Genomic DNA, 13,465 nt, shown 5'->3' with positions numbered 1-13,465 from the left:
AGAACCAGAATGGTCAACTAGTTCATATCACTCGATTCTCAGCAGTGACGAGAATTCTCAGATCCAGCCATAAAACTATGAGGTATTAACCGTATCACCTGGGTCTTACCTCTCATTTTCCCACTCACACACCACACACACACCAACACACACAGCCCACACACAACTCAGCACAACCACACCCCACACCTTTTCTCCCACTGTTTTAATAGTGTTGTTATCACCCTGAGTTTCAGGCTGGTCCTGAGGAAGTGGAGTGAGCTGCCTACCGTGGTGGGGAGTTCAGGTGTTTCTCAGGCCTGATCGGTAAGCTACTGGTAATGAAGAGGTTAACACACCATTCACCTTTACTCTCACCCTCCCTCAGCCACAATTCAGGAGCCTGTGTTCACTTGCACGTGTTCCAAGACCGTGTGGGCAAGCGTTAGGGCGTTGTGTGTGGACTGGAGATCTGTTCTGAGAGCTGTGCGTGTGTTCTTTAAGGGATCTCCCAGAGAGACTATACCCATTATCGTATTACCACACATCTCCAAGCAGGAAGCCAGATCTGCCACTCCATCCAGCGAGTTCTTCAGCCAACACGTCCAGTATCAGTTCCTGGATGAGGACTGTGAGTGGGATTCAGTGTGGTTTGATATTAGAATATATTGTATAAGAGTAATGCAAGTAATGTTTTTCTGGTTTACAGTTTGTGTGGATGTCTACAGAGATAGCTGGGTTAGTCTGTCATTTTATTTTTCAGACATTATTTCCTGCCTCTGCTTGGTTGTAGCCAAGGCTTTTCTTATGAGTATGTGCCATCTTTGACCCTGTGTGTGTTTGGACAGGGGAAGGTGTGGCTGATCGATCTCAACCCCTTTGGTGAGGTGAAGATTCACTGCTGTTCACACGTGGGAGGAGCTTACCTCGGGAACAGCTGTCAGCCAATCAAGAGCAGGGTGACACAGCCCCAGCAGGTCAGTGGACAAATATGTGACCCAGGCTGGGCTTTGTTGTACTATGCATGTGTATGTTTGTTCATGTGTGCAAGTCCACCAGTTTTGTGGTATGGTCTGTAGGAAGGCCCTGTGTTAACTTTAGGGCTGCAATCCGTAACGGGATTGATATGAAACAGCCAGTGAAAGTGCAGGGCGCAAATCAAACAACAGAAATCTCATAATTAAAATTCCTCAAAATACAACTATCTTTATACCATTTTAAAGGTAATCTTGTTGTTAATCCCACCACAGTGTCCGATTTCAAAAAGGCTTTACAGCGAAAGCACCACAAACGATTATGTTAGGTCACCGCCAAATCACACGCAAGAAAAACAGCCATTTTTCCAGCCAAAGTCCACAAAAATAAGAAATAGAGATAAAATTTAATCACCTAACTTTGATGATTTTCATCAGATACGACACTCATAGGACTTCATGTTACCAATACATGTATGTTTGTTCGTAAAGTTCATATTTATATCAAAAAAATCTCAGTATACATTTGGCGCGTTATTTTCAGTAGTTCCAAAAAACATCCGGTGATTTGTTGCAGAGAGCCACAATCTTTCCAGAAAATACTCATAATAAACGTTGATCAAAGATCAAGTGTTATACATGGAATTTAGATCCCAGCTTCTCCTTAATGCAACCGCTGGTGTCAGAATTCAAAAAAGCTTTACGGAAAAAAACAAACCATGCAATACATCTGAGGTCGGCACTCAGAGGCCCATATCAAGACAAAAATATATCCACAATTGTGCAGGTCAACAGAAGTCAGTAAATAACATTATAAATATTCACTTACTTTTGATCTCATCAGAATGCACTCCCAGGCATCCCCGTTTCCACAATAAATGTTTCGATTTGTTCGGTAATGTCGTCTTTATGTCAAAATAGCTAACTTTTGTTAGCGTGTTTGGTAAACAAAATCCAAAGTCACGAAGCGCGTTCACTAAAAGCAGACGAAATGTCAAAAAGTTCCGTAACAGTCAGTAGAAACAGTGTCAAACCGATGTATTGGAATCAAAGTCGTTTAGGATGTTTTTAAACATAAATCTTCAATATGTGTCCAACCGGCAGACTTCCTTGGTCTTCAGAAGTGCGATGAGAACAGAGCTCGCTCTCACATGACGTGCATGGTCAGCGCATGTTTAGTCATGGTAACCTTACTCAATCCCCTCTCATTCGCCCCCCCACCCCTTCACAGTAGAGAGCATCAAGGACAAGGGTCTAAAAGACTGTTGACATCTATGGAAGCCTTAGGAAGTGCAAAATAACCATATCCACTGTGTATTTGATAGGCGATGATTTGAAAACCGTACAAAACCTCAGATTTCCCCCACTTTCTGGTTGGATTTTTTCTCGAGGTTTTTGCCTGCCATATGAGTTTTCTGTTATAACACAAGAACATCATGCAAACAGTTTCATGAAACTTCAGAGTGTTTTCCTATTCCAATACTAATAATAATAGCATATAATTAGCAACTGGGACTGAGGAGCAGGCAGTTTACTCTGGGTGCCAGAAGTAAACGGCGCTGCTCCTCAGTCATAGTGCTAATATTGGTGTTAACACCCAGTTTGTGGTATGTCCTGTAATCTGTAGGAAGGCCCTGTGCTGAACAGACCAGTTTGTGGTATGTCTGTCAATCTGTAGAATGCAACTGTGTTAACACCAGTTTTGTGGTATGTCTGTATCTGTAGGGAATGCCCGTGGTTAACAACCAGTGTTGTGGTGATGTGTATCTGTAGGGGAAGGCCTGTGTTAACAACCAGTTTGTGGTATGTCTGTATCTGTAGGAAGGCACTGGTGTTAACACCAGTTTTGTGGTATGTTCGTATCTGTAGAAGGCCCTGTGTTTACACACCAGTTTGGTGGTATGTCTGTATCTGTAGGACGGTCCCTGTGTTACCACCAGTTTGTGGTATGTTCGTATCCTTGTAGGAAGGCCTGTGGTTAACACAGTTTGTGGTACGTCTGTATCTGTAGGAAGGCCCTGTGTTCCGCTACACCACCAGTGATGTGACGGTGCAGCCCAGTCCCTGTCTGCGCTACCGGATCCCTAGGGACTTTGTGGACCTCTCCACTGGCGAGGACGCATACAAACTCATCGACTTCCTCAAACTGGTGAGAACAACGGCAGTGGTGATCACACAATTTAAGATTGTCTTATAACAACCCTGTGGCAATCTCCACAACCATTTTACAATTAAAATGTTGTATTTAACCTTTATTTAACTAGGTAAGTCAGTTAAGAACAAATTCTTATTTATAATGACGGCCTACACCGGCCAAACCCAGACGATGCTGGGCCAATTGTATGCCGCCCTCTGGGACTCCCAATCATGGCCGGTTGTGATACAGCCTGGATTCGAACCAGGGTGTCTGTAGTGACGCCTCAAGCACTGAGATGCAGTGTCTTAGACCGTTGTGCCACTCGGGAGCCCGGCATTAGTTTTTATAATCTCACACTTTCACTCTTTGCTGCAGAAGAAACGCCAGCAAGAGGACTCTGAGGAAGAGGTGGAGGAAGAGGTACGACAGTGACAGCCCCTGAGGAGCAGGGTCTCTACACGATGACTTTTCCCTCAGACTGTTAGCCTAGCATAACAATAACCCTAAAACTGTAAGGCTAGCGTTAGTGGTTAGCACAGAGACTACTATACACATGGAGGTTTGTCCTTATCAGCTCTTGAATCTTCTGATGGAATCCATACACTTTTGGTCATCACCTTAGACCTATCCAGAATGCTGCAGATAGAAATGTATTYAATAGAACGAACAAACAACAAACCATAATGAGGAGAAAAGCATCAMGACCGCTCTATGCAGTATATTTCTACCTGCAACACTGTAAAAGTCCCATTAAATCTCATGGTTGTGTGTATTTAAGAGGGGAGTTCTAAGCAGTGCCCCTGTTCTATTGGCCCGGTGTGTCTAATGTAAATATAAATACTGTAACTTAACATTGTGTAAAGGTAAGGGGGAGTCTGTTACAGGAGTCTGTGTATAGGAATAAAGAATGCTCACATTTATAATACAGCGCTGGGGAAGAGACGTGTCTTAGTTTGTGTGTATAGCAGGTACATCATGGGATTGCAATTTCTGAGGGAGATACCCAAAGGTCAGAGTTTTCTGACTTAATCCACTGGACTTTCTCTCTTCACACACACCAAATGCACATTTTTCCATGTGCTTTCTGATGGTTTCGTTAAGACACACATCTGTATGTAATAGCAATACAAAGGTTTACTCACGAAGTCTCTGTGAAACAGTATTTCAAACATTRCAGTTCCTTACTTACTCTCTCTGGTCGTTATAGTTCTATCTATGTTATTGTAGAATTAGTTTTGATTCTTATCATTGGTTTATTTTCTATGTGCTGGCAAAGAGAGGTTTTCTGATGGGGTAATAAATTGCTGGTGTGTGCTCTTTGTTGTCAGTCTGTTTTTGTGTAGACTAAAATAGAAGGCATACTACTTTCACTGGTAGATTATTACATTTCTCTACAGTGGATGTGATTAAAAAAGTAGAATGGAATTTGCCACCAATGACTAGACCAGCAGGTTGAGAKAGAGAGTAGTGCATTTTTATTAGGGTCCACTTGGGGGAGTTGTTTACCTAACATGAGAACCATCGGAGATGGTGAGCTGTCCTGGGCAGAGAAAGGAGTCTGGGATAACAATTCATGTGAAATGCATTTCCGTTAGGATGGAATGCCTGGATGTTCTGTTTTGTCTTGAATAGTTACCACTAGTGTAGCCTAGTAAGTAAAATGCGATAACAAAGCACTGTTGGGATAGAATATTGCTGGTTAACCAATAGATACTAGCCTGTATACAGATACAGTACATTGTTCAGAGAGCTGCAGTGTTGTATTATCTGAGCCTGGAGGCGGGGGCTTGTGTTTTCAGCACACTGCTCCTGCATGCGGTGGGGGGGTGCAAAAAAGATCAATGATGGGTGATGCCACACCCATCTGAGGGAAGGTGGGTGCCAGACTGCTGATAGAAAGAAGAGACTACACATCCATCATCCTCCTACCTCCCTTTTCAATTCCCCTCGCTCTCTTCTCTTCAGTGTGCCAAGATGGACATAAATTCTAGCCTACATCTCAGCCTGGGTTGGCTAATCATCCTTCTGTGAGGGAGGGAGGCAGATATGTGAAAGTCTAACTTGAGAGAGCTGGAGATCAAAGGAGGGAGAAAGGGAGAGGTAGGGTAAGTGGAGAATAGATTTTCTTGAGCTGAGAGGGACCTGCAGTAGTTTGCAGCTGGAATACTCATGAGCGTCTAGAGCACACGCGCAGACACACTCTTGGCCCCTCTCTCACACACTCTCTTTTATCCTATACACAAGCTCTGGTAGGCCTGTCAGATGAAAAAAGTCTGCWATAATGCTCTTCACGACTGGAGGATACTATTCCGTGTGTGTTTTTAGGTGGATTACAGCGCATTCAGATAAGACACTGCAGTCAAGACTGCTTTGCTGGAGATGGGAGTATTTAACCATCTAAATATTAACACCCAAACTCAAATGTATTTATTAGTACTAGTATCAGAATATAATATGACCATTATAGTGTCTAAGATATTAAACTTGTGTAGGACCCATGAATTGCATTTCATTGCATCACCTGTCTCATGCATGTCAGCACTGTTTTGATCAAGATATAGTAATATGGGAAGTTTTCACATTTTATCTAGAGACACCCTTTCTCAAACTTCACAGCAAGTTGCATGGGTCCCAATGTAGACTCCATCATCTGACCTGGAATAGCCCAATATCAATCATAATAAACATTGGCCAATATAAAATKATTTACTTATTTAGAAACAGGTTTGTCCGTTTTTGATGGTTTGCAAATACTCTGGTTTCGTGAACGTATCTTTGGTGCAATGCGAATTATCTCTAGACATCCTATCACACACACTCACACACACTTGTGCGCAACGCTGTCAAATCGAGCGATGAGCAGCATCCTAGCCTCCCTCATTGCCATAACAACCGATGGCACAATCAGCATGGTTAGATGAAATAATACTCCTCGGTCCTCGCATTACGCACCACACMGCTCAACAGAGGACTTCATTAAAACGGGAAAAAAAATTGGGAGAGAGAGACAAGGCGATCGCGCAAAGGTGACTCGTAGACCCAAACAATTTACGTCAAGATAATCTAGACCAGTTTAACCCTGCAGGTGCAACCGCAAACGGTGAAAGCTCGTTGTCGGTCAAACGGAACGCTGTAGACAGAAAAAGAAGTGAAGAAAACAGGAGACCTGTTTTAGAGAGCTGCGGTGACATTTCTACAGCGGGAAAACCACGAGCTCGAAAAGGTTTTCTGCCTAGCTCGTTCTATGCGCGTGGGTCTGCTCCTCACGAGCAGGAAGTGTAACTCGAAGCGTGGGAAAGCTGCGTTACGTCGGGGGGCTGCTGAGACTCACTGGCATCGTTTGCCCCGGTTTTCCCCTGTTCCACCATGGATCGGGAGAATGGAGAGTCCGGGAAAGGGACGTGGAAAAAGCAAGTCGACGATATCAAGAAAATATTTGAATTGAAAGAGATCCTCGGAACGTGAGTGTGTTATTACTTAATAACATTTTCAAAAGCCCTATTGTTGTCAATGCTAATTGGGTATGAATTTACATCTGGTAAACCGCGTTAGGCCTTTGAAACTTTGTTGCCGAATATAGCGGGACGRTCGCGCTGGATACTTTGTATCCGTTTCGGTTTAATGACCGTTAAGCTCCCGGTTTAACTGGAAGCCAGCAGAGATGTTTGGTTATCTATGACGAGTTATTTAACGGACTGTAGGCTAGCGTTACTCCATATCTAGTTTGATGAGACGAGTGTTTGTTGGATACGCTATGATAGAGAAATATCGAATGACACTTTTTGTAGGCTAGCCTATGTCATTACAAATTACGTGACATAGGCTACCCACTTCGATATTAGGGAAAYCTATGAGGCCTATTTGTAGGGTAAACTGTTTTAGAAAAAACCTAGACAGTAGCCTGTGCCTAAATAAGGGGGTCTTGCGTGTTTTAGTTCACTATTTTACAACCGGTTACGCATGTTTTGTTCAGTTGTCTCTGTTGGTTTTATGCAGTCTTGGCTATTGTTTAGGTTAGCKTACTACATTCATCCTCCTTCTCTTCCCCGCCCACCGCTCTGACAGCTCCAGTTGTGCTGCTATCTATCATAGGAATGACCTTTTGGAGACGCAGGCAATAAAACACTGATATCAATTGAGTCTCCGACCTTATAAAAATATATTTGACCATTGGTGAGTGGTTATCATGGTTTTCTGTGTTTATCTAACCCAGAATGATTTATCGGCCACGGTTTAATACTATTTATCACTAGGTTTATAAGGCCTGCAGTGTTTTTAACCTCATACATGAAAGATTGGTTTTGATTTGACAGCATCATAACGGTTAATTTGCAACCCATTTGAACAGCTTGTTCAGATGAAATGCTTGGCCAAATACCCCAGCCTCTTCTTGAAGACCGTTATGCCGACCGGACGGTGCGGTGCTGGAGGCTATAGCAGATTTTCTCTCTGGCCTGTTACTTCATTCTCTTTGGCACAGAGGAACAGTTTGTTGACTGGACAGGCAGAATCGAGGGAGGACGGTTGGATTAAAGCYGATTAGCTGGCCATGGAAAACCTCCTAGTCCTGGAATAGGCCACTGTAACAGTTCAGACATGTTGCATAACAGTGATGGTAATAAATTATAATTATTACAAGTTTTCAACAGGTCATTTCAGTGGGCAATGTGTCATGGTTATTGAGTATATAAATACGGTTGTGGAGTGTTGAACCATGGTTCTGCACTGTGTGTGCACGATGGCCTTTGCAGAATTCCAGGTATGCCCATTTGGAGCAGAGAGTGCATAAATTAGGCTCAAAGGTCATGTCTGATCTTTGTTCTTCATAAGGCAACATCAGTTTCACTTAAATCAACAAAGAGGAGATCGGAATTTCTACCGTGTGCCTGGAATTCACATAACAGATGGAAGTATGGACAGATGCGTTTTGGGTGTGTGTGTTTTACAGATGGACTAATGAGTGGCCACTCAGTTTCTATGCTTATAGTGCAAGTCTCCCCTCTGTTACCATGGTGTCTATGTCCGAACACCATTCAGTGGGCTCTCGATTTTGGCGCAGCGGTCTAAGGCACTGCATCTCAATGCTAGAGGCGTCACAACAGACCCRGGTTCGAWTCCGGGCTGTATCACAACCAGACGTGATTGGGAGTCCCGTAGGGCGGCGCACAATTGGCCCAGTGTCGCCCGGGTTAGGGTTTGGCCGGGGAAGGCCYTCATTGTAAATAAGAATTTGTTCTTAACTGACTTGCCTAGTTAAATAAAGGTTAAATAAATTCACAGCGTGACAAAGACACTGATTGGGGTTATTTACAAAGGATTTCCAGTGGTGCTGTTCATCCCCTTCACACGCGCACCACACTGGTACTYAAGACGGGTTTCCAGCACACCTCTTTGTTGTTCACTGGGTCCTGATCCTCCAGATTCCTTCCTGGTGGAGATAGCTTTCTCTATTTCCTCAGGGGCGGGGCTTGGGGATCTGTCCTCCCATCTGGTCTCTGGCCAGCGCTCTGTGCTTCGGACTCTGGAACACAAAAAGGCCATCTGGGCACACACACACTTGGCCTCAGGTTATAAGTATGACCTGGAATTTTTCTTGGTCAGGAAAAAATTCTCTGCCCTAAAAATATTACTCAGACATTTCATGTTAACACCATAGCAACACATTAACCAGAGTTGTACTCAGCCTCAGCCTTTGACCTCCCTCCTGTWGATGTCTGGTGTTTTCCCCTTTAATTCTCTATCAGCAGAAAAAGAAGGGGAGAGAGAGATGGCGAGAGGAAGGGAAGAAAGACAGCAGGGAGTCAGAGACATTGACTGTATAGTCTATCTTGCTCCAGTCTCTTGACCATTGGAGTCTTGTTTTCAACACTAAGAGGGGGAGAGGGAATTGAAAGAGGGGTTGAGATAGAGAAGGAATTGGAAGAGGAGAGGAATAGATAAGAGAGGAGATTAGGAGAGGATGGGAGGAGAAATACTTGTTACATTGAATAGGGGTTAGGTAAGAGTTGGGGCTGAGCTACCACAACATGTTGCTCTGACACAAGTTATGAGCTAGTCTTTAGAAATTGGATGAGAGATGAACATTTTTATTCACCTTGTAAAAAGATGGACAGAGCCTTTCACATGGCACCAGTCTTAAGACGGTGCTTCAAGTCAAGCAGAATGTCACGTCTTTTGACTCCTTTTGACATTTTGAGTTATTTAGCAGACACTCTTATCCAGAGTGACTTACAGTTGGTGCATTCATCTTAAGATAGCTAGGTAGGACAAGCACATATCTCAGTCATAGTAAGTACATTTTTCCTCTGAAGTACCTATCAGCAAAGTCTGAGCTAGCAAGAGGAAAAAGTCAAATCTCAGTGTTAATTCATGAAAGGCAAGATTTTTTTTGTGGGGGGGAGTGGTGAGGAGGGGATGTGATGGGGGGGGTGCTGTGGGATTATTTAAGATACTCTTTGAAGAGGTAGGGTTTCAGATGTTTTCGTAAGATGGGCAGGGACTCTGCTGTCCTAGCTTCAGGGGTAAGTTGGCTCTATCGTTGGGATGCCAGGACAGAGAAGAGTTTGGACTGAGTTAAGCAGGAGCTGCCCTCCCATAAAGGTGGGAGGGCCAAGAGACCAGAGGAGGCAGAACAGAGTACTTGGATTGAGATGTAGGGTTTGCGCATAGCCTGACGGTAGGGAGGGGCTGCTCTATAGGTAAACACCATGGTCTTGTAGTAGATGCAAGCTTCTACTGGAAGTCAGTGGAGTGTACGGAGGAGCGGGGTAACATGGGAGAATTTAGGAAGGTTGAACACCAGGCGGACTGCAGTGTTCTGGATAAGTTGCAAGAGTTTGATGGCACAAGTGGGGAGCCCAGCTAACAGTGAGTCGCAGTAGTCCAGACGGGAGATGACAAGTGCCTGGATTAGGACCTGCATCGCTTTCTGTGTAATGTAGAAGAAACAGATTAATTTAGTCTCAGTCCATAAAGCCAAATGGGCTGATTGCTGCTACCGGTTTTAAAATGTCAGTCCGGAGACATTTCTCTATCAATTGGATCAGTCACACAAGCCACTCTGTAGGCTATAGCTTGGATCCATAGAGCTACTATGAGTAGTTAATGTACAGTCGTGGCCAAAAGTATRGAGAATGACACAAATATTAATTTTCACAAAGTCTGCTGCCTCAGTTTGTATGATGTCAATTTGCATATTCTCCAGAATGTTATGAAGAGTGATCAGATSAATTGCAATTAATTGCAAAGTCCCTCTTTGCCATGCAAATGAACTGAATCCCAATAAAAKAWTTCCACCACATTTCAGCCCTGCCACAAAAGGACTAGCTGACATCATGTCAGTGATTCTCTCGTTAACACAGGTGTGAGTGTTGACGAGGACAATGCTGAAGATCACTCTGTCATGCTGATTGAGTTCGAATAACAGACTGGAAGCTTCAAATGGAGGGTGGTGCTTGGAATCATTGTTCTTTCTCTGTCAACCATGGTTAACTGCAAGGAAACACGTGCCGTCATCATTGCTTTGCACAAAAAGGGCTTCACAGGCAAGGATATTGCTGCCAGTCAGAGTGCACCTAAATCAACCATTTATCYGATCATCAAGAACTTCAAGGAGAGCGGTTCAATTGTTGTGAAGAAGGCTTCAGGGTGCCCAAGAAAGTCCAACAAGCGCCAGGACCYTCTCCTAAAGTTGATTCAGCTGCGGGATCGGGGCACCACCAGTACAYAGCTTGCTCAGGAATGGCAGCAGGCAGGTGGGAGTGCATCTGCACGCACAGTGAGGCGAAGACTTTTGGAGGATGGCCTGGTGTCAAGAAGGGCAGCAAAGAAGCCACTTCTCTCCAGGAAAAACATCAGGACAGGACTGCATATTTCTGCAAAAGGTACAGGGATTGGACTGCTGAGGACTGGGGTAAAGTCATTTTCTCTGATGAATCCCCTTTCCGATTGTTTGGGGCACCTCACAATTTGCCTAAGAACACAGCCATGAATAAAGAATGGTACCAACACATCCTCTGAGAGCAACTTCTCCCAACCATCCAGGAACAGTTTGGTGACGAACAATGCCTTTTCCAGCATGATGGAGACCTTGCCATAAGGCAAAAGTGATAACTAAATGGCTCGGGGAACAAACATACATATTTTGGGTCCATGGCCAGGAAACTCCCCAGACCTTAATCCCATTGAGAACTTGTGGACAAACAAAAACCACAAATTCTGACAAACTCCAAGCATTGATTATGCAAGAATGGGCTGCCATCATTCAGGATGTGGCCCAGAAGTTAATTGACAGCATGCCAGGGCGGATTGCAGAGGTCTTGAAAAAAAGGGTCAACACTGCAAATATTGACTCTTTGCATCAACTTCATGTAATTCTCAATAAAACCCTTTGACACGTATGAAACACTTGTAATTATACTTCAGTATTCCATAGTCACATCAGACAAAAATATCTAAAGACACTGAAGCAGCAAACTTTATGAAATTAATATTTGTGTCATTCTCAAAACTTTTGGCCACGACTGTAAGTCATGTAAGGCAGCTGCTGGGAGTTAAGCACTATAGAGGCCATAGTAGAGCCACAGGGCTCTGTCTGGCCTGGTGTCCTGTGTTCCAGCTTTACCCGAAGGCTGACACAACACTTTCGGAGCGCCAGAGTAATGTTTCCAAGTGGCGCGTAGCCTTAGTCAGTGTGCGTGTGTTCGTCCCTGGTGTCCTATTTTGCTGTATGTGTGCGTGCGTGTTTTTCTGCAGAATTTTGTTGTTGAATTATTAAACATTGTGAGCGCCTGGGGGGCCCAGGTGTTCATATGATGCTGCAGACAGGTGTGTTTCAGGTATGCCACACCTCTCACTGCTGAACTGAGAGACAGTAGGACAAAGAGAGGGAGAAGGGACAGAGGGCAAAGCAGAGTTGCATTGTGGGAGTGTGTACCATCTAGGCCACGATGCCCTTAATTGAATGCTCTACTTCRTGGCTCCTGGCATTGTCCTCTTTCTGGGACTGCAGTTATCTCTCTCTCTTGCCCTCTCTCTCTCGGCCTCGCTCTCTCTATCTCCACCCTCTCTCTCTTTCTGCGTAGCTGTCCCTATTATCCGACCTTGCTGCCTCAGATGAAGTGTATGCAACTTTGAAAGCCAGCCTTGATAGTTTAGCACTGGTCTCAGGAGTATAACAAGTGTACAGAAAACATACAGCATTTTTGTATTGGGATCATTGAGTGTGTGTGTGTGTGCACGTGCATTTGGGCCTAATGGATTAAGGGTAGACTGTAATCGGGCATCTTCATTATAGGAAGAGACACGGATTATCCATCCATCGCTCTCACCTCTTTCCCCCAATCATTATCTCTCCGCTCTTTTAATCTGTCCTTGTTCCATCAGCTGTTCCCTCTTTTTTTTCTTCAGGTTTTTCTTCAGTGATGGTTATTTTTGCTCGTTGTTCTTGTTATTTGTGACTCCCGGTGCGTGGCCTCATTTAGTTCCTGGGATTCAACCCTAGATTAAGTCTGAGTGGACTCATCTTAATTTGCCTTGACAGTATTGTTATACCACAGTGAGCTCATTCTGATCTAGATGACACACACACACACTGTATAGAGAGGGCCTGAGAAACATCCATCCAAAACAGTGGTCGGCTACAGCAATGGGTAAAATATAAGTAACCTTTTCCTCACCATATTTTTGTCATTCCTTTTTTTTTATCTATAAAATTAAAATGTCATCTTTCCAGATGGCAAAACCGATCCAACCTTTTTGAGCGGGAGTGTATCCAGACTCGAATACACACTTGTTTGTATTATCAAGACATATACAACCATGTTCAGAAGTGCTCTAGTAAACTTAAGGGTGTTTTCACATAGTCCTCTTTAAAATAACTGATCTCAGTCCTATTATTAAAAAAAAAAAAATGTTATCCCATTTTCTCCCCAATTTTCGTGGTATCCAATCGCTAGTAATTACTATCTTGTCTCATTGCTACAACTCCCGTACAGGCTCGGGAGAGACGAAGGTCGAAAGCCATGCGTCCTCCGAAGCACAACCCAACCAAGCCGCACTGCTTCTTAACACAGCGCGCCTCCAACCCGGAAGCCAGCCGCACCAATGTGTCGGAGGAAACACCGTGTACCTGGCCCCCTTGGTTAGCGCGCACTGCGCCCGGCCCGCCACAGGAGTCGCTGGAGCGATGAGACAAGGATATCCCTACCGGCCAAACCCTCCCTAACCCGGACGACGCTATGCCAATTGTGCGTCGCCCCACGGACCTCCCGGTCGACAGAGCCTGGGCACGAACCCAGAGACTCTGGTGGCGCAGTTAGCACTGCGATGCAGTGCCCTAGACCACTGCGCCACCCGGGAGGCCCTCAGTCCTCTT

General features: G+C 44.4%; 1 protein-coding gene and 1 pseudogene across 1 annotated transcript in view; both read left to right on the top strand.

Moving 5' to 3' along the window:
* The window catches only part of LOC111951435 (translation initiation factor eIF2 assembly protein-like), a 16,762-nt pseudogene extending 12,355 nt beyond the window's left edge, over positions 1–4,407 (top strand).
* Positions 4,408–5,929: 1,522 nt separating this feature from the next.
* Positions 5,930–13,465, top strand: part of LOC111951359 (calcium/calmodulin-dependent protein kinase type 1D-like) — a 67,373-nt gene continuing 59,837 nt past the window's right edge. Inside the window, exon 1 of the mRNA XM_070434720.1 lies at positions 5,930–6,551. Coding sequence (XP_070290821.1) covers positions 6,457–6,551 — 95 coding nt within the window. The 5' untranslated portion in view covers positions 5,930–6,456. The remainder of the gene's footprint in view (positions 6,552–13,465) is intronic.

Source organism: Salvelinus sp. IW2-2015, linkage group LG24 (genome assembly GCF_002910315.2).
Source record: "Salvelinus sp. IW2-2015 linkage group LG24, ASM291031v2, whole genome shotgun sequence".
NCBI lineage: Eukaryota > Metazoa > Chordata > Actinopteri > Salmoniformes > Salmonidae > Salvelinus > Salvelinus sp. IW2-2015.
This window is presented reverse-complemented; position numbering and strand designations above follow the sequence as displayed.